Here is a 27,127-nt window from a genome sequence, read left to right on the forward strand (position 1 = left end):
TGTGCATGTTCTGCTTCTACCATACAAAAATGAATCTCCAGTCTGGGTGAACGCGAATACAACGGCTGGAGAAAGAGAAAATGAGCGAAGAGTGAGTACAAGCATGGAAATCAACTGTCTTTTTCCTTTTTTTTCCTCACAAAGGAAGAGGTGGGAAAACCTCAGCAAGTCAGAAGTTTACAGAGCATAAAAATAGACTGTTGCTGTTTCTCTGCTGTCAGAATCACTTCAACAACACTGGAAATATAATATTTAAGAATGAGATGAAGAAAAACAAGATCGTGAAAAGAATGAGTTAAAGTGGACCGTGGTGAAGGCTCACCATCTTAGATCAAGTGCTAACTTCGTTTGTCCACTTAGCTAAAAGTTTTATTAGGGTGAAACATCAAAAGTCTCTTATTCTGGGGATGAAAATGGGGTAAACTGGGAAAATGGAGACCACCACTGGTTTTTGCCTGAAAGAAACGGGCCCTTTCCTCCCTGCGTTCCCGTATCAGTGGGTGAGGATCCATTCAGGAATCCGGTGTTTCTCCAGCCAGACATTTCGCCTTGATGTGTTTGAAACAAACAATTGTTTTATCTCTGTTTTCGGGAGGTGTAGATTCCATATTAGCACACAGCAAACACCCATGGGGCAGGAAGACCAGGGGAGGTTTCCCAGGATAAACACCAGTTTAGATGTTCTGCAAACGCCAGTCAGCATCCAACCCCTCGGTTGGGAAGTCGGTCAACCAGTTTGGAAAAGACCCCCAGGGGCCTCGTGCTTGAATGTCCGTGCACATTACGTCATACGACGTGTGATGTTTTCATATGCAAATCTAAATCAAGCGCTAACCCGAAGGGATCCGAATAAGACAGCTGCAAATTGATGTTGCTGTAACGTTTGACTGTTGCCGTGGAAACGTCAGGGTTACTCTGAACTGAAGTGATGATTTAGCCGAGCCTCCAACAGAAACACTTACAGCCCATCGTAGCCGATCTATCAAAAAGGACAAAAAACTGGACATTTGAACAGCAGTTGTGATATTAAAAATAAATCATCATCATCACAAGTTGCTCGGCCGAGTTACATCTGAGACGTTAAAAAAATAGAATTACAACATTGATCGATATGAGAGCACATCGTTTGTGCGTGAGGCCTAAAGTCTTTTCATTATCCAAAGCTACGTGAAGACCCTCCGTTACTCCGCGTGCACAGCAGGGGGTGGTTATGAAGAGGAACCCCACACCAGTTCACAGCAGAGGAACCCCACACCAGTTCACAGCAGAGGAACCCCACACCAGTTCACAGCAGAGGAACCCCACACCAGTTCACAGCAGAGGAACCCCACACCAGTTCACAGCAGAGGAACCCCACACCAGTTCACAGCAGCTGAACCCCACACCAGTTCACAGCAGAGGAACCCCACACCAGTTCACAGCAGAGGAACCCCACACCAGTTCACAGCAGCTGAACCCCACACCAGTTCACAGCAGCTGAACCCCACACCAGTTCACAGCAGAGGAACCCCACACCAGTTCACAGCAGAGGAACCCCTCACCAGTTCACAGCAGCTGAACCCCACACCAGTTCACAGCAGAGGAACCCCACACCAGTTCACAGCAGCTGAACCCCACACCAGTTCACAACAGCTGAACCCCACACCAGTTCACAGCAGAGGAACCCCACACCAGTTCACAGCAGAGGAACCCCACACCAGTTCACAGCAGAGGAACCCCACACCAGTTCACCGCAGAGGAACCCCACACCAGTTCACAGCAGAGGAACCCCACACCAGTTCACAGCAGAGGAACCCCACACCAGTTCACAGCAGCTGAACCCCACACCAGTTCACAGCAGAGGAACCCCACACCAGTTCACAGCAGAGGAACCCCACACAGCAGTTCACAGCAGAGGAACCCCACACCAGTTCCCAAGGTGCATTGGTCACCTTTGTTCCTCACAACAGGATCTCTCTGCTAACCAGGGGAATTCTCTGCTTCACCCAGACTTTGTAAAAGGTCACAACCAGCCAAAAGGTCATTTGCTTCATTGTTTGTGTTGAGTCGCTTGTGACTCCCCGAATTCCATTTTTTAGGAAAAAAGACGAAGTAGATACATCAGCTGGCTAATCAAAAACAAATCTTGGTTTTCATCTAAAACAAAGTCATAAACAAAATAATATATGGTGGCTGACGGATGGATGCTCAGGAAGTGGGAGACCAGCAGGAACAATGTTATTTGCTTATTCTTCCAAGTTTCCATCTGCTTCCCACTCTTATCTTGTGAAAGCTGTGCTGAACTTTCTGATGTGCTGGTGACAAGCAGAAGCAGCTTAGAGAATTATCAGGACTACAATAAGACAGACAGACAGACGGACAGACGGGCAGAACTACCGACCGCAAAAGGACTTAGTTCTACTAGCTTTAGCATCTTGTGTGTGCATGTGTGTTTCTATGGTCCTATGTCTCTTTCTATATTCTCCCTTTAGTATTCCCACCTTCTCTGCTCTCTTCTGTCCTTCCATCCCTGGCTGTAGTCCTGGATTAGTTCCATTGCCTGGTTATGTAGTGTTGGCTTATTTTTCTGAGAAAAGTCTGGCTGTTACTCTGTATTCGCTGGGATTTTTAATGCATATATCTATTGTTTGTTTGCTTGCTTTTAAATTAATATTAGTTCTCTATTATTGTCATTACAAAAACATATTTAAATTGCTTCTGAGCAAATGTGATTTAAAGGTTTAGAAAGATTTTTAATTATCTCCTGCCAGCAAAAACACAATCCTGCATTTTTACAGTGTATTATATACACTGTAAAACACTACTGTGTATTCAAGCTTATTGTTAATGTTCACATGTGGTAACTTTTTTCATACAAAACAATAAATAGCTGAACTCCTTAAATGAAGAAGTGGTTGGTTGGTCACATTTGACCTTAGAAAGACTTTTATTTTCTAAAGCTCTTTCATAACTGGGAAGGCACTCTAGTGCACAAAGATTTGCATTTAAAGTGAATAATTGAATATTGTGGACTTATTTCTTATTTATAGTGCATTAATACAGACACCAAGAATGTAGTGATTTATGTAGCAGGTCTGTTAAGAGTGGACCTATTAACAAATAAAATGTCAACTTTGTGATCCTGTGAGAAACTAATTAATATGTTGCAGAGTGCTTCACAGAGTAAGTAATAAATCTTCTAGCAGGGATCAAAAATATGTCAGATAACTTTGAAATTGCAGGTCCAAGGGCAGCTTTATAAGCACCTCTGCAAGAGGCTGATGTGCAACAGTCGTTGTGGATGCACAATTAGCTGACACCAGACCAGCAGAGAGCCTAACGCTAGAATGTCAATGCTCTGCTCCTCTATGAAACAACAAGAAGCACACCTGAGAGGTCAAAACGATCACACATTTACAAGTAGCAAGGGTCAAAGTTTGCATTTTAATTCTAGACATAGCCTGTTTGTGCCCTTCACACGATAAGGCAGCAGAATTTCCAGCTACAGTGACTCCCACCACAGCCAACATTAAAATGCTAACGTCCAAACCTGCCTTTGTCCTCTAACAGCAAAACTTTAAACATGCAACAACGCTCACCCGTTTTTTCATCAGCATATTCCACCGGCATAGAAGGGAAAGGTGTCGCACCATCGTTTCTAATGGTTCAAGGACAATAAACAGCCAGCGTTCACATAAAAATGATACAATCCAACAAACTTGCTGGCTCCAAAGCTGTACAATAATTAGTTACACATGTAAATCCCTCTCAGATGGTAAATGTGAGCCTGAAATCTGCAGCAGCTACAGGCAGGTGTAAAATAGCAGCGCCAAAATAAGTGAATTTGCAGTGTACAGTTTGGTCAAAAAGGAGTGCGAAAACATGCTTTCATTTTTATCTTAAGGCCTCGGCTCCATAAAAATTGTTTCTGTCATATACACCATATGGAAAATGCAGTGGAGAGCTTTAGAAATAGTTATTTTCACACTGTTGACATCAGTTCCAGTGAGTGAGTGAGTGGGATGGAGAGGAGCTAATGCTGCTGACGCACAGCTGGGCCCATGCGATCGGGCCACAGATGCCGGGTCAGCCCTTCTTCTATTTATGAGATTGCAACATCCTCCACGCTAAAGGCCTGAAACATAAATCCAGCCCCCTCTGTGCACCTCTTTGTGAACAAAGATGGCCTCCGTCTTCCATCCCACCCTTCCTGTGGGCAGCCTGATGGGCTCATATCAGGCAGTCTGGCAGCATTCAGACACAAGCTGAGAGGAGGAGATGGTTTAAGGTGGGCAGGCTCACCGCTGCCCTCGCAGGGTTCGCACAGGCAGCAGCAGGAGGACTTCACTGAAAAATAGTGAATATTTTAATAAGCACAGGCGTGGCACGGGCTGTGATTTCACAGCTGCTGACTGAAGTGAAGCTTTAGCCAAGCAGTCAGAAACACGATGGAGAGCCTGAGGAAGGAAGGCTGGCCCCAGGCTGATCCCAGCGCCGCGGCAACGTGTGCACTAATGGTGAAAGAGGGCAGAAGCAACATCCACAGAGGAGCAGAGTTAAGAGGACGACGAGCCCACGGATTAGTCACTTGATCCCAGTGACTTTGGGAGTGAATTGCGTGCCAGTGCACGGGTCAGGAGCCAGGAAAGCAAACACTGCTCACCACTTGTTCTGACCTTTAACAGCGGAGGGCCAACAGTAGCTGAAGCAGTCCTTATATATTGAACATAACGTGGGTACAAAACAACCTCGGGGCTACTGAATATAATTTTATTAAACCAACAAACTAGTAGTTATCTAATTAGCAGCGACGACTCTGCTGAGCTGTGCACGTTCTGGCTGCCTCACCTGATCTGGAATAGGTTTCTCCCACAGTCACAGTTCCAGCGTGCACGGGCTCTTTTCAATGGGCTTTCTTAAAGCACAGCTAGATATGGGAGCTTCATCGGAAATCACAATATGCAACAAAGTTTGTCTTTGTGTCACGTGAATTCTTGACTTGTGCGATATGATGGCGCACCAGCCTGTGCTTAGCATGTGGACAGCTTATTATCTACAAGACGTCTCACTAGGATTGAGACTTGTTGACGGTTTAATGAATACTAATGTGGAATTCAGCCTTGATTCACAGAAAGAAACAGCTGGAGAATCAGAAAATAACCAAATGAAGTGGTACGCCTCTGCAAAAGCCCACCTCAAAGGACGATCTGCAGTCTACACGGTTCTCCTAAAACCAGTCAAGTGAAGTGTTCCACTCAAACACTGCCAAACAACACTGCAAAATGATGTTTTCAAGGGAAAATTCCTTGTTACACCAACTGTTCCAGCAACTTCAAACAGCACTTGGTGCATTCACAGCATATTCCTCCTACACAGCGAGCGGGGGTGATGAATAAGCTCCTTCTGTCTGCCAGCCAGATGCTGTTTTGTCTGTCCTTTGCTGCAACAATAGTGAAGCAGGCAGCAATGTGACTGCCACTTCATTCACCTCCATCCCAGTTCTATTGATAATAGTCATATGATCTAGAAATAGTGACATTTGACCTTTTGACAGAGGCTATATGTTAGTGTTAGTGTCTGACATGATTTTAAAGGTGCTCTGAGTTTTCATGATGAACCTCAGCCCTGTTGATATGTTTGGTCTATGAAGGACTTTAAACTTTCTCCCCAAAGTTGGTCAGAGTTTCATCTTCTGCAGCATCAGAAGCAAAACCAACTTGATGCTGAACCATTTGTCAAAACCAACAATTCATAAGTTAGTGGGATTCATCCCAGTCGCAGATTCCAGATGTTCTTTAATTGATTTTTGTGGGGGAAAAGTGACCAAGTCATTAGGAGATGAATCATTAGTGAAACCCTGGCTAATGTATGAAACTCAAGTTCGCTCCAACGAGGTGTTGTTATTGATTTACCATCACAGTCTGACAAAATCAATCTTTTCTGCCCTAGTAAAAACGGCATTCTTTTCTTCTTTTCTCCCGCAGCACTGCCGGGCCAATCACGCTGGGCTCTTGCACTCCTTGGGACGGCAGAGGCTAAAACCCACGGGACATTTGCTTTATGTCCAGAGTTTTGGTTTGGAGGTCCTCCTGCAGGCACCTCACTGTCCGTGGCGATCGTCTCCCCTCACAGAGGAAACCGGATCATCATGCCAGCATCCAACAACGATGGAAGATCTGGCGTGTTTTCCCACCGCTGACGTTCCGATGACGACCTCCTCCAACTACAGGTATTTAACGCTAATAGTGGCGGTATGTTTTATCTTTATGGAAACATAGTCATTGAAGCCCCAGGTCCACCCTGTGGTGATAACTAATATTTAACAAGCAGCCAGAGCGATAATCCTGTAATCAGCAACTCCACTGGTTCCTTAAGTCACGTCTGTGCTTCCTCCTCCAGCTGCTGTCCTCTGGAAGCCCTTCATGATGTTTTAAAGTTACTCCACTATTTGACCTCCCAGTAAATATATGCAAATGCAACAATGTGCTAAAAATAAATAGTGTACTCCACCTGAGACTGATAATTATGTAGAGAATTTCTTTTCCTTATCGCTCATTAAAATTAAGAGTTCCGACAAAAGGCGACTGTTGCAGTACTCTTTTAGTGACACTAAACTTTTCTATAAAAAATGTGCCACAAGAGTTCCTGGCCACACTATGACTTTAAGACTGCTTATTTTCAAGTCTAAACCAGAATGTAAAGTCCACGCTGTGCAGGAATAATGTCCTTTTCTTAAACTATTCAGCCAGTCTGACAATAATCCAATCAAATTAAAGCTGACGCTCACTTCTTCTTGACTTGCTGTCACTTCCAATTCAGGATAAATAAAGTATTTAAGTAAAAAAGCTGCTGTTCAAGTGTCTAATTCTTTTTGTGATGTGTGAGAGAAGAAGAGCACATCAGAAAGGTGCAAAGGACAGATGGGCGTCTGACCTCATTTTTAAGTTGCCAGGCGATGGCTGACCATCATAAACCGATACAATATCAAAGTCTTCCTCCAGCGCCAGTGTGACGAAGGTGAGCTGGATCCGGTTCCTCTCCCCTGTTATTATCAGCCAGGTACAGTTGGCGTAGTTGGGATAGCCGTGGGGGAACCCAGGTGACTCTATGGTGCCGTTCAGTCCTTGGACCACACCGCCACAAGATTCAGCTGAAAGAGAAAGAGAGGAAAAAGAGCGTTTAAGTCTCAACCACAAAGATTCCAGAAGTTTAGCAGCCATTTCATAACAAGATTAGAGGTTCAAGAGTACAGGCTGGCATTCTGCATTTAATTCTGCTTTCTTCAGATGGAGAATCTTCGTTCCATTTCTGCCTCACATCTGTCCCTTTTAACACTGTCACTTTTCCGCCTGTGGCCTTTTAACACTCGTCCAATTGGGCGAAGGACTTAAAATAGAGCCGGGATTTAACTTCACCTGACTTTTAGTTTCAGTCCCGTCCTCCAGAATCTTGACAAATATTGATTTAATCTTTGTGAATTAAACACTGATCGAAGCTGATTCCACTGACACTGGATTTTGGGGCCGAGTGCACCCAACGTAACGAGACCTTATCCTGACATGCATCTGCAGCCTAATGCAACATCTGCCTGGCAGCGTGCCGCGCTGCTACATACATTATTCCAGCAGCTTTCATGCAAATGGCACATTGGCTTTGTATATTTAGATTCCAAGACTCTAACCCATTTAACCCTGACATTGTGAATACTCCAGTCTGATCTCAGAGCAGAAATAATCTCCCAGGACACGTGCACTCATGCACACTTAAGCGGTCACAGAACACAACATTTGTTTCAACAGTTTCCACATTCAGATGCAATTGCCTTTCAAAGACAACCCCATCATGGCTGCTCCAGGCCTTCACCTGCCCCCACAACACTGCATGGTCCTCACACCAGTGACCGCTCACACGTGGTCAACGTCACTATTCTATTAACAGGATGCTTTCACAACTGCCTCTCAAACTGCTTTACACTTGTAACCAGCAGCCTGCCTCTGTTAGGGTTAGGGTTAGGGTTAACATTAGGGTTAGGGTTAGGGTTAGGTGTATTAGGGATAGGGTTAGGGTTAGGGTTAGGGTTAGTTGTATTAGGGTTAGGGTTAGGTGTATTAGGGTTAGGGTTAGGGGTCAGGGTTAGGTTAGGGTTAGGGTTAGGTGTATTAGGGTTAGGGTTAGGGTTAGGGGTAGGGTTAGGTGTATTAGGGTTAGGGTTAGGTTAGGGTTAGGTTAGGGTTAGGTGTATTAGGGTTAGGGTTAGGTGTGGTTTAATGTATTTTACCATCAGAATGGCAGCAGAACTCTCAGAACTCTGCACACGCCAGACCTTCTACAAAGTAGCACTAACTGTAAAACTATACGTAAATGGCTACAGTATACACACACACACACACACACACACACACACACACACACACACACACACACACCAAACCATCTGGTGTGTCCAGCTTAATTTCAGATTGTTCTCAATTGTCTTTCCAACCTAATTCTCCTCTCCCCCTCAGACGTCTCTGTGTCTGGTCAGACCCTTGTGTGTCCCAGTAGAGCAGATGGGGGGCAGAAGGGGGCAGATACTTGCGTTATATCAGATACCACACTGGGGACATACTGGGAGAAAAAGGAACTTTCAAGGATGATGCTGTTGGGCCAAAACTATAACAATATGGCCCATTATTGTGGGCAAGACAACGAACATAAAATGTGACTACACACATCAGCATTTTATGAACCAAATGCAGATGAAATTTCCCTACGGCCTGACTGTGACTGTGTTGCGTTTCTGTCTCCCTCTGCTGGCAGTAGCAACAATTACACAAAAAATAACAACACGTTAACAAAAATAACAACTAACCCTAACCCACCGTAGCTGTGTACCCTTGACCGTGATTCCTCTCTACTCTAAAATGGCTGCACTTTTCACAAAATGATTGCTAAAACTATTAAAACAACCTTTTAAAGACTAGCTGAAACTTATGTAAACAAACATGATAAAGTTGTGTTCTTGAAGCTTTCCATGGTATCCCCTCCACTGCCATCAGATGTTAGCATCTGGAAATACGTGTTTAGACTGTAATTGTATTTTCTTTTAATTACATCACAGAGATTTGCATAATGATATTATCGACACTTCATGCCAGCATTCACATGAGGTGTTTCCACTCATCAGGCTAGGGTTAACCCTAACCCTAACCCTAACCCTAACCCTAACCAGCGCAGGGAGGCAGGTTTTTCTATCGTTTGCTAATGATATCTCTGTTGTACAAATCTGTCCAACAGCCACAACTGTTGTAATTTTAGGTGCTTTAAAGCAGCAGAGAGCCAGAGGTAGCAAAGTCCCAGACTCATAAATCAAAAGTCTCCCTGCTCTTTTTCCAGTGGGCCACAAATCAAACCCAGGTCTCCAAGTTACTGTGGATCTATTGATGAGATGGCTGTTGGAGAAAAGGTGTGTTTGATGTGTGTGTTATTGTGTGTGCTACAGTGACGAGCAAAATACGCAGGACGCTGGTAAAGTGGCCTGTTTTAACGTTAGGAATACATGTGTTCTCTTCATCCCTCTTCCAGAGTTCCTTAGGAATGACTGCGTCTCCTCCTTCTCACAGCCTTTCCGTCTCGTCCGCTCTTCAGTGCTGCCATTATCACCGCGTCACTTTTTATTTTCTCACAGTGTCATTAGATCTCTGCCTGTTTTCTCTCTTATGCAGCTACAGTGGCGGTTTGTTTTTATTCCACCCACTCATTTCCTATATTTATCCCATGAAGAACAAATACCTCTCTATCCGTCTTCCTCGCCATTCCTCGTGCTCACTGTCAGACAATTTACACAAATGGTGCTGCAGTTAATATCAGGCATCAGGGGCCATTTAGCTGATGCTCAGTGGGGATAAAAGCTGGTCTCTGCGGGGGGAAAAAAAAAAAAATATATATATAGGTTGTCGGTTCGAATCCAGGCGAGCCCTTAGGCAAGGCTCCTTACGCATATATGCCTACACCTCGGTATGAGCGGAACATTAACTGATAGAGTCATACCGGCTCGGACGTCGCCCGGGTCAACAAGGTCCGCGTCAGGGGTCAGGGAACCAGGGCTGTCAAATTGGCTACTGGAACAAGGCATTCATGGAGCAGGGCAGAGAACATGGTACTGATGGAGTGTTACTACGGGAGCAACCCCAGCGAGAGAGGGTACATGCAGAGGATGTGGGAGGGATGGGTACTTCGAAAGCCCACATCCTCACTGACTAAGAAGCGGCTCTTAGGTCAGTGTTCGAATATCCGCAATAAGAAGCTGCTATCACAGCTAGAGATTGACGAGGCACGGCGGTGTGCCTCACCCACGGTACAAATATGCTACGGCAAGGGGGAGCCAGGACGCCAGGTCAGTGTGGGGGTGATTTCATCATCACCCCCCAATATCGAGATTTGGTACACAGCCCCAATGACAGACGGAAGCCCTAACCCTAATCGGGACAAGGGCAGCTGACCTGAGAGAGAGAATCATGGAGTCCTGGGGGAACCTAACTACCTCCCTGCCAAGGCTAACACACAAAGTACCAGACGAATCTCTACTGGAGGACATGAACACGGCACTGTCAACCATCCCTACCACTACCATCACTGAGACCAATCAGCTGATGTATGCAGCGGCAACGGTAATCCTAGAGATGCTTGGCTATAAGATGAAGAGCATGAATAGCCATAAGGAGCAAATGGCCCCATGGAGGAGAAGGCTAGAGGCAAAAATCATGGCAACACGAGAGAGAAGTCAGCCTCCTAACAGAGCTGAGTAGAGGCGTGAATCCAAGGACAGAGCGGCCCAAGAAGTACAACAACCTGTCCACAACTGAGGCCCTGGAGACTGCTGAGCAAAGGCTCACAGCCCTGGCTACCTGACTGAAGAGGTACACAAGAGAAGTAGAGGTTAGGAGAGTAAACAAGGTGTTCTCCACTAACCCAGCAAAGGTCTACTCTCAATGGCAGGGCAACAAGATGACAACATACCCCCCCAGGGCTGAGACGGAACAATACTGGAAGAGTATCTGGGAGAAAGAGGCAACACAACACTACTGCCCGATGGCTGCAAGACCTACAGACTGAGCACAGCCAACTCCCAGAACAAGACCCCGTAGTCATCACCTTAGCAGACATCCAAACAAGAGGGTCCAAAATGAAGAGCTGGACAGCACCAGGGCCTGATAAGATCCACGCCTACTGGCTCAAGAAGCTGACTGCACTCCATGAACGCCTGGCCGCACAAATGAACCAGCTGCTAACATCAGGGAACCACCCAGAGTGGCTAACCCAGGGCCGGACAGTCCTCATAATGAAGGACCCCCAGAAGGGCACAATACCGTCCAACTACCGGCCCATAAACTGCCTTAGCACCACATGGAAGCTCCTATCAGGCATCATAGCGGCTAAGATCAGCAGGCACATGGATCAATACATGAGCAGAGCACAGAAAGGCATAGGGAACAACACCAGCTACTGGTCGACAGGGCAATCGCCCAGGACTGTACGACGCAGCACACCAGCCTGTGCACTGCCTGGATTGATTACAAGAAAGCCTACGATTCAATGCTGCAAACATGGATACTAGAGTGCCTAAAGCTGTATAACATCAACAGGAACCTAAGAGAGTTCATCCAGAACTCCATGAAGCTGTGCAACACGACTCTGAAGGCCAACTCAAAGCCAATTGCGCAGGTGAGCATCAGATGTGGCATATATCAAGGAGATGATCTGCCGCCCCCTGCTGTTCTGCATAGGCCTAAACCCCCTCAGCCAGATCATCACCAAGAGTGGCTTTGGGTACCAGTTCCAAAGTGGAACAACCATCAGCCACCTCCTCTACATGGACGACATCAAGCTGTATGCCAAGAACGAGCATCGACTCTCTGATCCACCTCACTAGGATCTACAGCAAGGACATCGGGATGTCATTCGGGCTAGACAAATGTGGGCGGATGATATCTAGAAGGGGAAAGGTGATCGCAACTGATGGGGTTGAACTACCTGAAGGGAACATCACAGATGTGCAGGACAGTTACAAATACCTGGGGATCCTGCAGGCAAATGGTAACCATGAGGAGGCAGCTAGAAGGTCAGCCACAGCCAAATACCTGCAGAGGTTAATACAGGTCCTGAAAGGTCAGCTGGATGGTAAGCACAAGATCCAGGCCCTAAACACCTACGCCCTGCCAGTAATCAGATACCCTGCTGCCATAATACCCTGGCCACTGGAAGAGATACAAGCCACTGACATCAAGACCAGGAAGCCCCTCACCATGCACGAGGGTTTCACCCTAAGTCCAGTGTCCTGAGGCTGAACACGAAGCGAAAGGAAGGGGCCGAGGACTAGTAATGGTTAGGGTTAGTGTCTGAACTACTGTCCAAGAGGAAACAACAAGGCTTCAAGAATACATCAAGAAGATGGTCCCCGTTGACCCACTGCTGAGTGAATGCCTCAGGCAACAAAAGCCCACCAAGGAGGAGGAACCTGAGGGGCTATCATGGAAGGACAAGCCCCTGCATGGAATGGACCACCGACAAATTGAGGAAGTGGCTGATATCAAGAAAACCTACCAGTGGCTGACAAAGGCCGGGCTGGAAGAGAGCACAGAGGCACTAATCATGGCTGCACAAGAACTGGCCCTGAGCACCAGAGCAATAGAGGCCAGGGTCCACCAGACCAGACCAGACCAGACCAGGGTCCACCAGACCAGACCAGACCAGGGTCTACCAGACTAGACCAGACCAGACCAGGGTCTACCAGACTAGACCAGACCAGGCCAGGGTCTACCAGACTAGACCAGACCAGGCCAGACCAGACCAGGGTCTACCAGACTAGACCAGACCAGACCAGGTTCTACCATACCAGACCAGACCAGACCAGGGTCTACAAGACTAGACCAGACCAGGCCAGGGTCTACCAGACTAGACCAGACCAGACCAGGGTCTACCATACCAGACCAGACCAGACCAGACCAGGGTCTACCAGACTAGACCAGACCAGGCCAGGGTCTACCAGACTAGACCAGACCAGACCAGGGTCTACCATACCAGACCAGACCAGACCAGACCAGACCAGACCAGGGTCTACCAGACTAGACCAGACCAGGCCAGGGTCTACCAGACTAGACCAGACCAGACCCCAGGTGCAGGCTGTGTGGAGACACCCCTGAGACAGTCTAGCACATCACAGCAGGGTGCAAGATGCTGGCAGGCAGGGCACACATGGAACGGCATAACCAGGTGGCTGGCATAGTGGACAGGAACATCTGAGTATGGGCTGGAGGTCCCAGGGACCAGGTGGGAGACCCTAACCCCCCGAAAGTGGTGGAGAACAAGCAGGCCAAGATCCTGTGGGACTTCCAGATCCAGACTGACAAGATGGTGGTGGCCAACCAGCCTGACATAGTGGTGGTGGATAAACACCAGAAGACAGTGGTGGTGATGGATGTAGCAACATCAGGAAGAAGGAACAGGAGAAGCTGGAGAAGTACCAAGGGCTGAAGGAGGAGATGGACAGAATGTGGGGCATGAAGGCAACAGTGGTCCCATTGGTGATTGGGACACTAGGGGCAGTAACACCCAAGCTGAGTAGATGCTCCAACAGATACTAGGAACCACATCAGAGATCTCTGTCCAGAAGAGTGCAGTCCTAGGAACAGCTAAGATCCTGCGCAGAACCCTCAGACCCCCAGGCCTCTGGTAGAGGACCCGAGTCTGAAGGAAGAAGGCACCATCCAGGAGGGCGACGAAGAGATTTTTATATATATATATATATATATAGAGAGAGAGAGAGAGAGAGGAGAGAGAGAGAGAGAGAGAGAGAGAGAGAGAGAGAGAGGCATACATGCATTCCGTGCCAACCAAAGAGAGAGAACGTGCTCATCACACGTGCACGAGCGTCGCAGCAGTTGCGTCTCTGCTCCATTCGGGTTTTGGAACCTTTAAAATCTCTGTTTTCTGTTGCTTGTTTTAGCAGCGGCTGCATAAAGCCACAAAATAAGGGCAACGTTGGCAGTTTGGATGAACAACCGCACTGTTTCTGTGCTGATTTATTAAAGTTACACTTTTCAAGAATTAAAAAACTAATAAACATCAACAGAGATGCACAGAGAGAAGACTGCCCAGCCCTCAGTCACCATGGAAACCATAAGGTCTGGAGCAGAGATACGTGTCATCCCACATCTCTGCACACGTGAGGAACACACTAACAAACACGGTCAGACACACAAGGAGAATCAAGGCAACGTGCACGCTAACTCTGACAGAGTAGGGCTCGCTTTCTGGAGCTAAAGGATAGGTAGGCAGGATAGGAGTGTGTGTGTGTGTGCGTGTGTCAGTGTGTGTGTGAGTGTGTGTGATTGTGTGTGTGTGTCAGTGTGTGTGTGAGTGTGTGTGTGTGTGTGAGTGTGTGATTGTGTGTGTGTGTCAGTGTGTGTGTGAGTGTGTGTGTGTGTGTGTGAGTGTGTGTGTGAGTGTGTGATTGTGTGTGTGTGTGTGAGTGTGTGTGTTGTGTGTGTGAGTGAGTGAGTTTCACAGCTGGTTTGTGTTGGAATAATTGTTATCTGGAAATAGATCCAAATATGAATTATTTCTTGCTCAGATCTTGGCCTGATGGCTCCTCTCTGAGCCAGAGATTCACTTTCCATTTCTTATTTTGAGCTTATTTTGGATTCCGGAGTCATTTAGGAATGGTAACATCAAATTTCTTTATGTCACATGAAAGACCAATCTGTGAAATACGTGCGCACATTCATGCACCTAATAAGCAGCTGAAAAAAGGAATATCGAGCTCCGGAGACATGCTAACCTCGGTGCAGTGGTTAGCATAGCTGCCTCATCGCAAGCAGGTTGGATTCCAGTTTGGAGCCTGGAGTTGCAGGTTTCCTCCAGCACTCCAAAGACATGAGCACTGGGTTCACTGCAGATTCTAAATTGCTCAGATAATCGTACATTTGCTGCTGAATGTCGAGTCAATAAAGTCCGGTCTATTAAACTGGGTCTCAAACAGTTGAGTATCCACATCTAACGCAGCTTTTGATCAGTAGAATCTGCAGCTGCCAACTCTGCCATTAATGGAAGGGTAGAGCACAGACGCTAGAGTGAGAACGGTGAGGGGAAACCATAGAGTTTCTGGGCTAAAACAACAGTACTGACAAGGTGTTGCTGCAGAGTGAGTCAGCAACTACCTGCAGGTTCATAACTGCAAGAGTGATCGCAATGCTAGCCGCTAGGATCATTCTGGAAACACACAAAATGGGTTAGCACCGTCAGTGTGCACGCAGTCCAGCCTGATGCTGCACCAGAACCAAAAAACCTCATATGAAGAGTGACTCCAAGTCATTTCCTCCCACTTTATATGCACAAATACACATAAGCTAATATTTATACACTTTATTGATGTTTAGCTGTTAAGCCCAACTTCAACATCATCATATTGATGGACTTTTTTTTTTTTCACTCACAACACAAAAAGTGCGTCTCGTGTCACGATTGTAACTGTGAGCAACACTGCCCCTGTGACTCAAGCTGGTACTGCATCATCTCGTGCTCTAGCCTTCAAAAAAAAGGGCTGAAACTGTCTGTGTGTTCTGTCTGGGCAGCTCGCCGCAATGAAAACTTTGGAATCTGATACAGACGTAAAAAAAGAGGAGCGGAGGCCTTTGGTGACTCAAGGCTGATACCGAATCCATGAACTCAGCAATCTGCTAAACCCGTGTTAAGACTGCAGTAAAGCTAAAATGGGCCCTGCGAGAGCGCAGCAGTAAGCAGTCCTAACTTATAAGTGGTTTTGTGTTTTTGTGTGCACGTGTACACGCACGGCCTCCAATGCATTTCCAGGTTATTTTGCTGAGCTGTACCATAAACTGTGATCGCAGGCAAAACACACACAGAGTTCTCAAAAATCCTTTGTATTATGTTCTTTTATTTATGAGTGAATATTCTTTATCTTCGTGTTTTTGGTTTTTTTTCCCCCAGTGGTAAAAATCAGTTGGTCGTTGCCTATGAAAATTATCGTGATTTTACTGTAAAAAAAGAAGGAAAGTAAAACAACGGCTCCATTTTGGTTCTCTCTCCTAATAGAAACGTCACCGAGCCGCTGCTCTTTCACCTCTGTAATCCCTCTCAGTTAACAGCTCTAATCTTTAAAGATACCTTAATCCATCCTGACATAGTTTAGCTGATATGTTGCAGCCTGCCAGCAACAGGCGGACCGGAGACACACAGCTAATAATCTGACAGCAGCAGGGAAGCATTGTCAGGGAGCCATCGCACAAACATTCTACACTCCAAAATGTGGAGCTTTAATGGATTCTGTAAATCAGCAGAGGTCATGGCCAGCAGCGACCTGCAGATATACTGTGTATGTACTGTATATGTAATGTGTATATACTGTATATATACTGTATATACAGTATAATGTGTATATAATGTGTATATATAATGTGTATATACTGTATATATAATGTGTATATAATGTGTATATAATGTGTATATACTGTATATATGTGTATATAATGTGTATATACTGTATATATAATGTGTATATACTGTATATATACTGTATATATAATGTGTATATACTGTATATACACTGTATATATAATGTGTATATACTGTATATATAATGTGTATATATGTGTATATAATGTGTATATACTGTATATATACAGTATATACACATTATATATACAGGAGCCACGCAGAATCGATGGGTCTTTTCTGGCCTCTGCTGCAGTCTGAATCCACAACATGTCGTTTTTAAAGTGATGACCAGGGACGGTTTGAAGTTAATTCAGTTCTAAATAATTCAGCTTCCTTACCAGTAGAATTAATTTGTTCCTGTCAGTTCCGGTATTTACCCAATTAGTTCCACCTGCAGCGGCTCAGTATTTTACAGTTGGAAGCAGCACGTCTCCACACAAATCTGCTGTCAGGCCTCCTCCCGCGTTTCTGTGTCTAATTCTGCGCTGTCGTCGTCACCTGTGGACGCCACTTTATGTCTCCTGCATATAGGAAGGAGATCCAGACAGACGCATCCGTCCTGCCAGGCAATTTGTGTTATGACTGTCCATTTGTCACGGTGTGTGGTCAGAAAACATGTGCGCTGTACACACACCGGTGGGGGGGGGCAGCCAGATATAAGGCTCTCAGAAAGACATTTGCTGGTATCGCCTGCAACGTTTCATTCAGTTACATTTAACAAAGAGACACACAATGAAGCGGAGAGGTTGAAAGGAAGACACGGCGAACAGGGAGAGAGCAAATGAGAGAGCTGCAGCTCGATGTGCATGTGCCCTTGGGGCAATAATATTCTATGCTGCAGCGAGCTTTGTTATTCATCTGCAGGGACTCGGAAGTCACCCATGAGATAGCAGGTTGTGCATGTCTGCCAGAGGAAGGAGCACACACACGCATCAACACACACAACTAAAATACAGAGGATGTATTTCACGATGGAAAAGCCAAGGATGAGAGAAGAGAAGCAGCGGTTCAACCGCAAGGTGGGACACGATTAGCAGGGAAATGAACGCCCTCGGAGAAGAGAGGAGGTCCGTGGGGGGGGCGGGAGGCTTAGAACTCAGAGGATCCCAACAGCGAGGCCACGATGACAAAACTGAGAGGGAGGAGAAGAACCGAGGCGTCCTCAAAAGGAGGACAGGAAGAGTGGCAGTAAAAGTAAAGGCTGGTTCACCCGGCAGAGCCGTGGTCTTGGCTTCACATCATCACCTGTGTTATTTAGGTGAAGGAGCAGGTTTCAGCATACTAAACTATACTTATATTATATATATACTGTATATATATATATATATATATATATATATTTTTTTTTTTTTTTTTTATTAGGAAATTAGTCGTATAAATGCTGTTTAGAAGTTTAACAGCCTCACAAAATGTTGGCTGTCCAAAGTGTAATTAAACTGGGTCATTTCCATAAAGGGACTTGTGGCACTCGAGCTTCTGCTGTATCAGGATCATCTGTAATTAGATCCTGTGAAAATGAAGAGAGGTGGAAAGAGGGTTTGAGAAATTAAGAGCAAACCAAACTGTGCTCAGACAAAAGCTAGAACTGACACACTGGCATCCAGGTCTGCTCGGGATCAGAAGTGTTCCAGCTGTAGATGTGATACATAAACCAGCTTTTCTAAGATGGCTTCATATTTAGTTGTTTTCTCTTGGTTATGGAAATTGCAATTGTGCAGAGCAGATTTAGCAGCTCATTTTTTTGCCCATAGCTTCAGAACGACTTGGTGGCAGCATTGACAGCAGCCGACGGACCTCCAGCCACTGAAAACTGAAGGAATGCTGACCAAAGCTCGTCTGTCGGTCTCTGCACCTTCCAGGCTCGGAGAAGAGCTCTGGCCTCATTTTACTCCATTAAAAATGTCAGTGTGGCTGCAGATGAAGCACTCCAGTGTTAAATGGAATGAGAGGAGCCGATCCAACTGTTGAATTGAAACCTGTAATTATGCCTCGCTCACATGGGCACCGCAGGTGCATCGGTGGAGGGCCGCTGCCTTCAGTCGGGAGTTCAGCAGAAAGAAATGGTCTGCAGTGAAGGTTCGGAGGTCTGGACCCCCGAAGTGGCTCCAGAGAGCAAAACAAAGAGAAGACCGAGAGTGAAATCCCAGTTTCCTGTCAGGAAGGAATGAAAACTTGTGTTGTTACCAGGGAGGATTCCTTTATTCTGGTGTTTCTATAGCAACAGTCTCCATGTGCCCATTTTACCATCTTGCATAGTTCATATTATGCAACATGTGGATAAAGCAGACAAATGTCAGATGCAATATGATAGTTAATAATCAAGCAGAGTTCATTTAAATCGCCATTGTCAGCACGGAGCAGGCTGGTGCGTGGACACATGCACACAAACGCAAATTACTCACAACCTTTCCTCAGAAACCAGGTGGTGACCTCAACTCTCTGTGTTCCTAGCTATAGATCTATACGACGGCGGGGTGTGACATCACCAGGAACCTGCACCATCCATCTCTCATAGTCCGACTGCATGTGTGTGTGTGTGTGTGTGCGTGTGAGTGTGTGTGAGAGTGTGTGTGTGTGAATCCTCTCTTCACAGCTTGATCGACAAATACTTTAATTGCTTATTTATTGTCTCTCCTCCCTTTATCCCTGCTTCATCCCATCTCTCTCTCTCTCTTACACACGCGCACACACACACACACACACACACACGCACGCACACGCACACTCTCACACACACACACACTCACACACTCACACACACACACTCACACACACACTCACACACACACACACACACAGTCACACACACACACACACACACCACACACTCACACACACTCACACACACACACACGGGCATCATGGGTGTGACATTAGATGTCTATTCAAAGACCGTGAATTGCAATATCCAGAAATACTGAAACATGCTACAGAGATTCAAATTTGAAAGTTGTCAGAAAGAAGCGTTTAAAGAGGTCCGGTCAGCTTGGAGCAGCCTTTCAGTCCCCGGGGGTCTGATGCTCGACGGGCGTGACACCCCGACCACCCTCCGTCTCCGGGGGGTCTGATGCTCGATGGGCGTGACACCCTGACCACCCTCCGTCCCCGGGGGTCTGATGCTCGACGGGCGTGACACCCCAACCTCCCTCCGTCTCCGGGGGGTCTGATGCTCGACGGGCGTGACACCCCGACCACCCTCCGTCTCCGGGGGGTCTGACCCCGACCACCCTCCGTCCCCGGGGGTCTGATGCTCGACGGGCGTCACACCCCGACCACCCTCCGTCCCCGGGGGTCTGATGCTCGACGGGCGTCACACCCCGACCACCCTCCGTCCCTGGAGGGTCTGACCCCGACCACCCTCCATCCCCGGGGGTCTGATGCTCGACGGGCGTCACACCCCGACCACCCTCCGTCTCCGGGGGGTCTGATGCTCGACGGGCGTGACACCCCGACCACCCTCCGTCTCCGGGGGGTCTGATGCTCGACGGGCGTGACACCCTGACCACCCTCCGTCCCCAGGGGTCTGATGCTCGATGGGCGTGACACCCCGACCACCCTCCGTCCCCGGGGGGCTGATGCTCGATGGGCGTGACACCCTGACCACCCTCCGTCCCCGGGGGTCTGATGCTCGATGGGCGTGACACCTCGACCACTCTCCGTCTCTGGGGGGTCTGATGCTCGACGGGCGTGACACCCCGACCACCCTCCGTCTCTGGGGGGTCTGATGCTCGATGGGTGTGACACCCTGACCACCCTCCGTCCCTGGGGGTCTGATGCTCGATGGGCGTGACACCCTGACCACCCTCCGTCTCTGGGGGGTCTGATGCTCGATGGGCGTGACACCCTGACCACCCTCCGTCTCTGGGGGGTCTGATGCTCGACGGGCGTGACACCCTGACCACCCTCCGTCTCTGGGGGGTCTGATGCTCGATGGGCGTGACACCCTGACCACCCTCCGTCTCTGGGGGGTCTGATGCTCGACGGGCGTGACACCCCGACCACCCTCCGTCCCTGGAGGGTCTGACCCCGACCACCCTCCGTCCCTTTTTCATCGACACAGCCACACACATTCCCAGGATGGCCCAGAAACGCACAAGTCTCAGAAACACAACCGGAAAACAACCACCAGCGGACAAAATGAAGCCGCCTTTTGTAGCAACAGCTTCTTCTGACCCACAGTTCCATTTTTGGCCTGTGGCTGCGCAAGTGTTGAAAAACTGGGGCTTGGAACAGCCACTGGCTTATTTGTATGTAAAGCAGCAGTTGACATAGTTTAGGCTGTCGATTAAAATGCATCAATGTACACGACATACGCGTGAGGGACGGGTGACATCACTGCTGGCAGGTGAAGTGGCCAAAAACCATGAATTAGATATTTTTAGCTGATCAATGGACTCAACAAAAGAGCAGCCTGGAAGTTTCTGGTCACGCTTGTGTTAAAAGAGGAGCGACGTCCCATGGAGTCAGCACAAATGCAGCCCTGTTCATGATGATGGAGCGCTGATCTGTCACTCAGTCACAGAACTCATACTGAAACCAGGAGGACACTTTTTCTTTTGTTGTTTTGCACTGAAACATTTAAACTTTAAGCTACGCTAGGCTAAACTTGTCCCTGACCCAGTGATGAATTGGAATTTCTTTTTTTGGTGGTGGTGGGGGGGGGGTCCATTTGATTCTTAATTTATCTACTAACAATTGCAGTTCATGTCCATCTCTATAAGGCTTCAGGACATTCCCTGGGGGGCGCTGGGGACTCTGGCCCCGCGTCAGAAATTCCTATGTCGGCATTCAGACCGACCAGAGTTCCCTCGAGTGTGACAGTTCCGTCTGTGCCTCCTGTGGCGTAGATCATCGACGCTGCCTCCCGAACCATAAACCACCAACCAGAATGATAAATGAAAACATGAATAGTTAAATAGAAGCACGCTGGCACGAGGTGAATGCACCTTTTTCCAAGCTTTATTGACAGTGAAGGAGGGAGAGGAGCAAAACATGGCGGCAAAAGTGATTGGTACTTAGAGAAATGAAAAAATGATCATAGATGAGTAATGAACTCATTGAATTCTCATTAATAACTGAAAGGTTCAAGAGGGCTAGAGATACAATGGGGGAGCACGGCAGATCTTAAAAAGTTTACAGTTGACCCAGATTATCAATACTGTCTGACACTGTCGAGCTTTCCTGATGTACAAAGAGCATTTTTATATAGTCGATGCTTGAAGCCAAACAATTATCAACAGAAAATAAAGCAGGTGAAATCCGCTCTCCTTATTAATGAGACATGAACCCTAATTAATGATCTAGTAGAAGATCCTAACAGCAAACCCCAGTGACCCCCACCAAAACACAGGAATTCTTGCATTATTGGCTGCTTGTTTAAGGATGTGCAGCTATCGTTAAGTTAATCCAACTTGATCCTGTAATCTGGTGGCAAACCAAACTTTTCTTAATCCACCGTACTGCAGGGCATGAAGCAGCACATGGGTGGGGGGGCAGCTCCAAGCCCCAGTTTATCTCTGCGCCTCCTCTCATGGTGGCTCGGAGCACTCAGGTCTCCCCTCTAAAGGAACGCGCTGGGGGGTATCTGCGTTGACGATGCCCCCCAGGACCTGCTGCGCTATTGGCCTGCGTTATTCTCAGATATGCAGCTGGCCAATCATCCAGTAAGCTTCCATCAACTAGCCTGGCCAATCAGTCACCCGTCGCTAAGGCTGCCAACCTTTTATCTGGTCAGTTAGTCAAACGACCTTGGAGAAAATCAAGCAGTGAGCCAGTCAGTCAGCCTGATGGGATGGCAGCCAATTAGTGACCTTTCCGCCTCACAGGTCAGCCATCGGGCTCCCAGAGATCCAGACTTGGGCACACGAAATGAACATCGTTTCTGCTAATAAATGCTTATTCGACACGTCAGCGTGCTTGTTTCCCCAACAAGCGTCATTGTCCAAGCGGCGCATCGTGGAGGAAAACAGAAATGTACATGTCTATGATCACAGCGCTTGTGTGTGTGCGCGTTTCAGGGGACACATTAGCAGGCGGCACCGGCGAGCAGGAGTCACTATCAATGAGACCATAAAGGAAAGAAAGGAGAGAAGGAGCCTCCGCATGTGTTTGTTTTATTCAGTTTGACGTCTTGTTGACAGCTCGGGCTTGTTTTTGATTCTGTCAACCTATTATTCATTTAGAGCTGCACGCAGTTTGGACCACAGGCCCTCTTAAATTATAAACTGGGGACAGGATTGTTTCGTGGCCACGGTGGCAGCTGAGAATGTATGGGCAAGTCAGTTCCAGTTTCAGTGAAAGCTGGCAGCCGTGGGAGGTGTAAGCGGTGTGCTACACATCTGTCTGTGGTGGGGGGGCACTGAGGATGTGTTAAATCATAGATGGACCCAACCGTTTTCACTGGCCTCCAACAGCAGATTTACTATGCAGCCTGTCAGGAGGGCGACCCATTAAAATCCCAAATTGACTCCAGGAACTTTTGTTGCTAGTGTGAAGTGACAAGTCGAAAAGTGAAGGGAATAGATTTTTTTTTTTTTTTTTTATTATCTACCAGGAGGCGAGTTAAAGCAAACGCAACCTGAAAGCTGCGATCCCGGGCTCACCGACAGAGTTGTTGCTAGTTTGATTTGACATATCGGCTTTGATGCTGGGAGAATATATTGAAGGTTGTTTGTGAAGTGAAGCGAGTGCAAAAGTTACACAAAATCACGCCTATTTTCAATATTACAAGTTAGGTGTAAAACAATGGCATTGGGGGAACATAGGACCTGATGTAGTGCTCACTATCTTTAAGCAGTATGCAACATTGTGCATCCTGGGAATTGTAGTTGTTAGCTAGATGGATTGTGTATTTCACATTTCTGCATTCTCGCTACATCTCTCCATACATCTCCACCCCAGTTGAGTCACGTAAATAATTGATTTTTGGCGGGGCAGGAAGCTGTGCTGTTCCTTTCTGTCTGTTTTTTCTATGCCAATAAAAATGCAGGTTTAGCTACCAAAGTATCCCATTCAAGATAAGAAGAAATCTTAGCCAATCGTCCATCATCACTGTGAGATTTGCCATTTTATTTACGTACAAGTGGACTAGTCTCTTCTAAAACACAGGTAACCATCGAGTGCCCTACCACAGAACATCCAGCTAATTACCTAGTTAGCCAACTATATATTTCTGCTAAAGAGTATAAAAATGAGCAATTTTTTTTGTAATATCATTAGATTATTTCATGTTAAGAGCACCTCTTAAGGCAAAATATTGTGAGCAGCCCTATCATAAAAGCTAACAGAAGTACATTGGAAAATGAAAAAATGTTGAGTTTGGTACCACCAATGTACATACCTGATGGTACAGGTGGATAACATGCATGTTTGGTCTGGAGAAGATTCTATTCGAAAAATGAAAATAAAATAAAATGTCACATCCACCATGATGGATACCACCAATGTGACACTACTGAACTCACTACTGTGCATATTTACGACACATTTACTCTTTCTGGAAATAAATGCTCGATGAACACTTGTCTTGGGTTACAAAAGTTAATGGAATGGAAGGCAGGCCGGAGGTAATGTCAGGCCTCTTAAATGTTATTTTCAGTGTATTTTTAGGTGACTCAGTGGAGCGATAGGCTTTGCTCTGGGGTTAGTACAACTGACATGGGAGATATTTATCACCACTGTCTTGGTACATAACAGGGGCCTTTGTTTCAACTATGTCAGCCAGACACAGTGATTGATAACACTCTGGAAAAGGTTAAAACACAAGGGCGTGGAAAGAACAGCGTGCGTTATAGCACATGGAAGATATTCGCCCGAGTCTGCACGACAATCTGACCGCAAACAAGCAGCTGAACACATTTACGCTAAACTGACTTAATCCAACGGAAGTGGCTGATTTCAGGGCAAATCAGACTAACAACAAGCCTGGCATCACAGATGAGGAGCAAAAAGTGAGGGCAGGAGAGAGAGAGAGTGGGGGGAGAGAGGGGGAGAGGGGAGAGAGGGGGAGAGAGAGAGGGGGAGAGAGGAGAGAGAGGGGGAGGAGGGGAGAGAGAGGGAGAGAGAGAGGGGGAGAGAGGGGGAGAGAGGAGAGAGAGAGAGAGGTAAGAGAGGGGGAGAGGGGAGAGAGGAGAGGGGGGAGAGGGGAGAGAGAGGAGAGAGGGGGAGAGGGGAGAGAGGGGGAGAGAGGGGGAGAGAGAGGGGGGATAGAGGGGAGAGAGAGGGGAGAGAAAGGGGGGAGAGAGGGGGAGAGAGAGGTGAGAGAGGGGGAGAGAGGGGGAGAGAGAGAGAGGGGGAGAGAGGGAGAGAGGGAGAGAGAGGAGAGAGGGGGAGAGAGGGAGAGAGAGGGGGAGAGAGGGGGGAGAGAGAGGGGGAGAGAGAGAGGGGGAGAGAGAGAGAGAGAGGGGGAGAGAGATTAACAACACCTTTATTTACATGTATTATTCACATTCACACATTTCAGAGGGACATTGGAGACCTTCAACAATTCAAAATCAAACAATTTTCCCCATCTAAACCAGGACGTCTCTCACTCCCCAGATGTCTTCAGATGGACTAATTTGTCCTGTTGGTTCATAGAAACTAAGGAAAGAGTCCAGGGTCTTCCATAGGGACAGCTCAGCCGTCCCCTGTGACAGCCTGAAAGAAAAACCCTCCCCGAGCCCAGAAACCACCTCTGTGGCTCTGGAGGAATGTTTATAAAAGTCTGAACAATCCATCCAGTGCTGGAGGTGGACCAGAAGCCATCGGTCCTGGAGGTGGACCAGAAGCCATCGGTCCTGGAGGTGGACCAGAAGCCATCCAGTCCTGGAGGTGGACCAGAAACCATCGGTCCTGGAGGTGGACCAGAAACCATCGGTCCTGGAGGTGGACCAGAAGCCATCGGTCCTGGAGGTGGACCAGAAGCCATCGGTCCAAGGAGACGATAGCGTCCAGGGTAGGCCGGTCCCTCTGGCCCAGCCGAGGAAGTCCCTGCAGTAGCTCATCCTCCCTGGTGCAGTCCTCCGCCCTGTAGGGGGCGCTGTAGAAGGCCTCAGCGTGCCTCCTCATCACACTCTGGTGCAGTCCTCCGCCCTGTAGGGGGCGCTGTAGAAGGCCACAGCCTTTTTCCTTCTTTTCTGTTCCAGCATCTTTCTGGTCGCTGTCATGTGCTTCTTTAGCCGGGACCGTTTCCTCTCATCCAGGACGTCCACTCCCACTCCCTCTGTAGCAGCAATGCACTTTTTAAGAACTTTTCAGGGTCTGGGAAATAATCAGCCACCTTCACAGACTGGCTGAAGGTTTCATCCAGGAAGGTGGTGATGTCCTCCAGGGTGTACAGGTCCCCAGTAAGGGACTGGGAGTCCGCTACTGACCCCCAGGAGTCAGAGTCAGACTCCATCACCTCCTCCCCTCCCTCATCAACACTCAGCATCTCTACTGGCTGATCAGGGAGCTGCTCCCCAGCAGCCTGACCCTGGTCACCACTGACCCCCTGAGCTCCTGGCTGCTCCTCCTCCTCAGCTCCTGCCTGCACATTTACTCCCATCCGAACCTCCTCTACTGCTCCTTCTCTTCCTGCCCTAACTCCAGCTACACATTCCTCACCTCCTCCTTGCTCCTCTACCTGTCCACTAGGGCCTCCTCCAGCATCGGCCGCCCCCTCGTCACCACGAACGGGGGAACACCTGAGACGGTGACCCGGGTGGAGGGCGCGGCGAGCGGGGACACCTGCAGGTACGCTCCATTCACCGTCACCCACCTCCCCACCAACTCAGCCACCACTCCTCTGTTCATCCTGGAGGCGTAGGACAGGTTAGCGTGTCCCACCTGGTCTCCACAGCCAGGAGAACCTCCTCCACTGGTACAGATGGGTCAGGTTGGACCCGCATCCCGTTAGGACGCCATCCCCGCCGCAAAACACGACAAAAACTCCACCAAACTGCACCAAACCACCCGACAACAACCACCCTGATGGTAGTGCAGATACACCACCAAGAGGGGGAGTTAGTCGGGGAAAACACTCAGAGACTTACAAAAATCGCAGCACGCGGTCAGAGAGAGAGAGAGAGAGAGAGGGAGGGAGAGAGAGAGGGAGAGAGAGAGAGGGGAGAGGAGAAGAGAGGGAGAGAGAGGAGGGGAGGGAGAGGAGAGAGAGAGGGAGAGGGAGGGGGAGAGGAGAGAGAGGGAGAGAGGAGAGAGGGAGAGGAGAGAGAGAGGGAGAGAGAGGGGGAGAGGAGAGAGAGAGGGGGAGAGGAGAGAGAGGGAGAGGGAGGGAGAGGAGAGAGAGGGAGAGAGAGGGAGGGAGGGAGGAGAGAGAGAGAGAGGGAGAGAGAGAAGGAGGGAGAGAGAGAGAGAGAGAGAGAGGGAGAGGGAGGGAGGGAGAGAGAGGAGAGAGAGAGGGAGAGAGAGAGAGAGAGAGGAGAGAGGGAGAGAGAGGGGGAGAGGAGAGAGAGGGAGAGAGTGGGGGGGGCATTGATCCAAAGGTCAGACCAGTATAGCTGCCCAAGACTGAGTGGTCCAGATGGTCTGTGCTTATTATGGAGTGTTTAGGTTTCTGTAATCAGAGGCAAGACCATCAGCCTGTTCCTGACCCAAAAAACGTCAGTCTTTACCTCAAGTGAACGCTAACCCTAACCCTAACCCTAACCCTAACCCAAACGCTAACCCTAACCCT

At 47.9% G+C, this 27,127-nt stretch overlaps 2 protein-coding genes across 8 annotated transcripts in view; one reads left to right on the top strand and one right to left on the bottom strand.

The window, feature by feature from the left end:
* LOC130521650 (CUB and sushi domain-containing protein 1-like) overlaps positions 1-27,127 on the bottom strand; it is a 326,982-nt gene that overhangs the window by 210,853 nt on the left and 89,002 nt on the right. For all 6 annotated transcript variants that reach the window (XR_008949399.1, XM_057025371.1, XM_057025372.1 and 3 more), the window contains one exon: positions 6,913-7,129. Coding sequence is in view for 5 of the 6 variants with exons in the window: in XM_057025368.1 (XP_056881348.1) it covers positions 6,913-7,129 (217 nt within the window). In the remaining variant the exon portion in view is untranslated. The remainder of the gene's footprint in view (positions 1-6,912; positions 7,130-27,127) is intronic.
* LOC130521653 (NLR family CARD domain-containing protein 3-like) overlaps positions 1-27,127 on the top strand; it is a 195,463-nt gene that overhangs the window by 38,816 nt on the left and 129,520 nt on the right. The gene's annotated exons all lie outside the window — the stretch shown is intronic.

This window comes from Takifugu flavidus, chromosome 2 (assembly GCF_003711565.1).
Source record: "Takifugu flavidus isolate HTHZ2018 chromosome 2, ASM371156v2, whole genome shotgun sequence".
Classification (NCBI taxonomy): domain Eukaryota; kingdom Metazoa; phylum Chordata; class Actinopteri; order Tetraodontiformes; family Tetraodontidae; genus Takifugu; species Takifugu flavidus.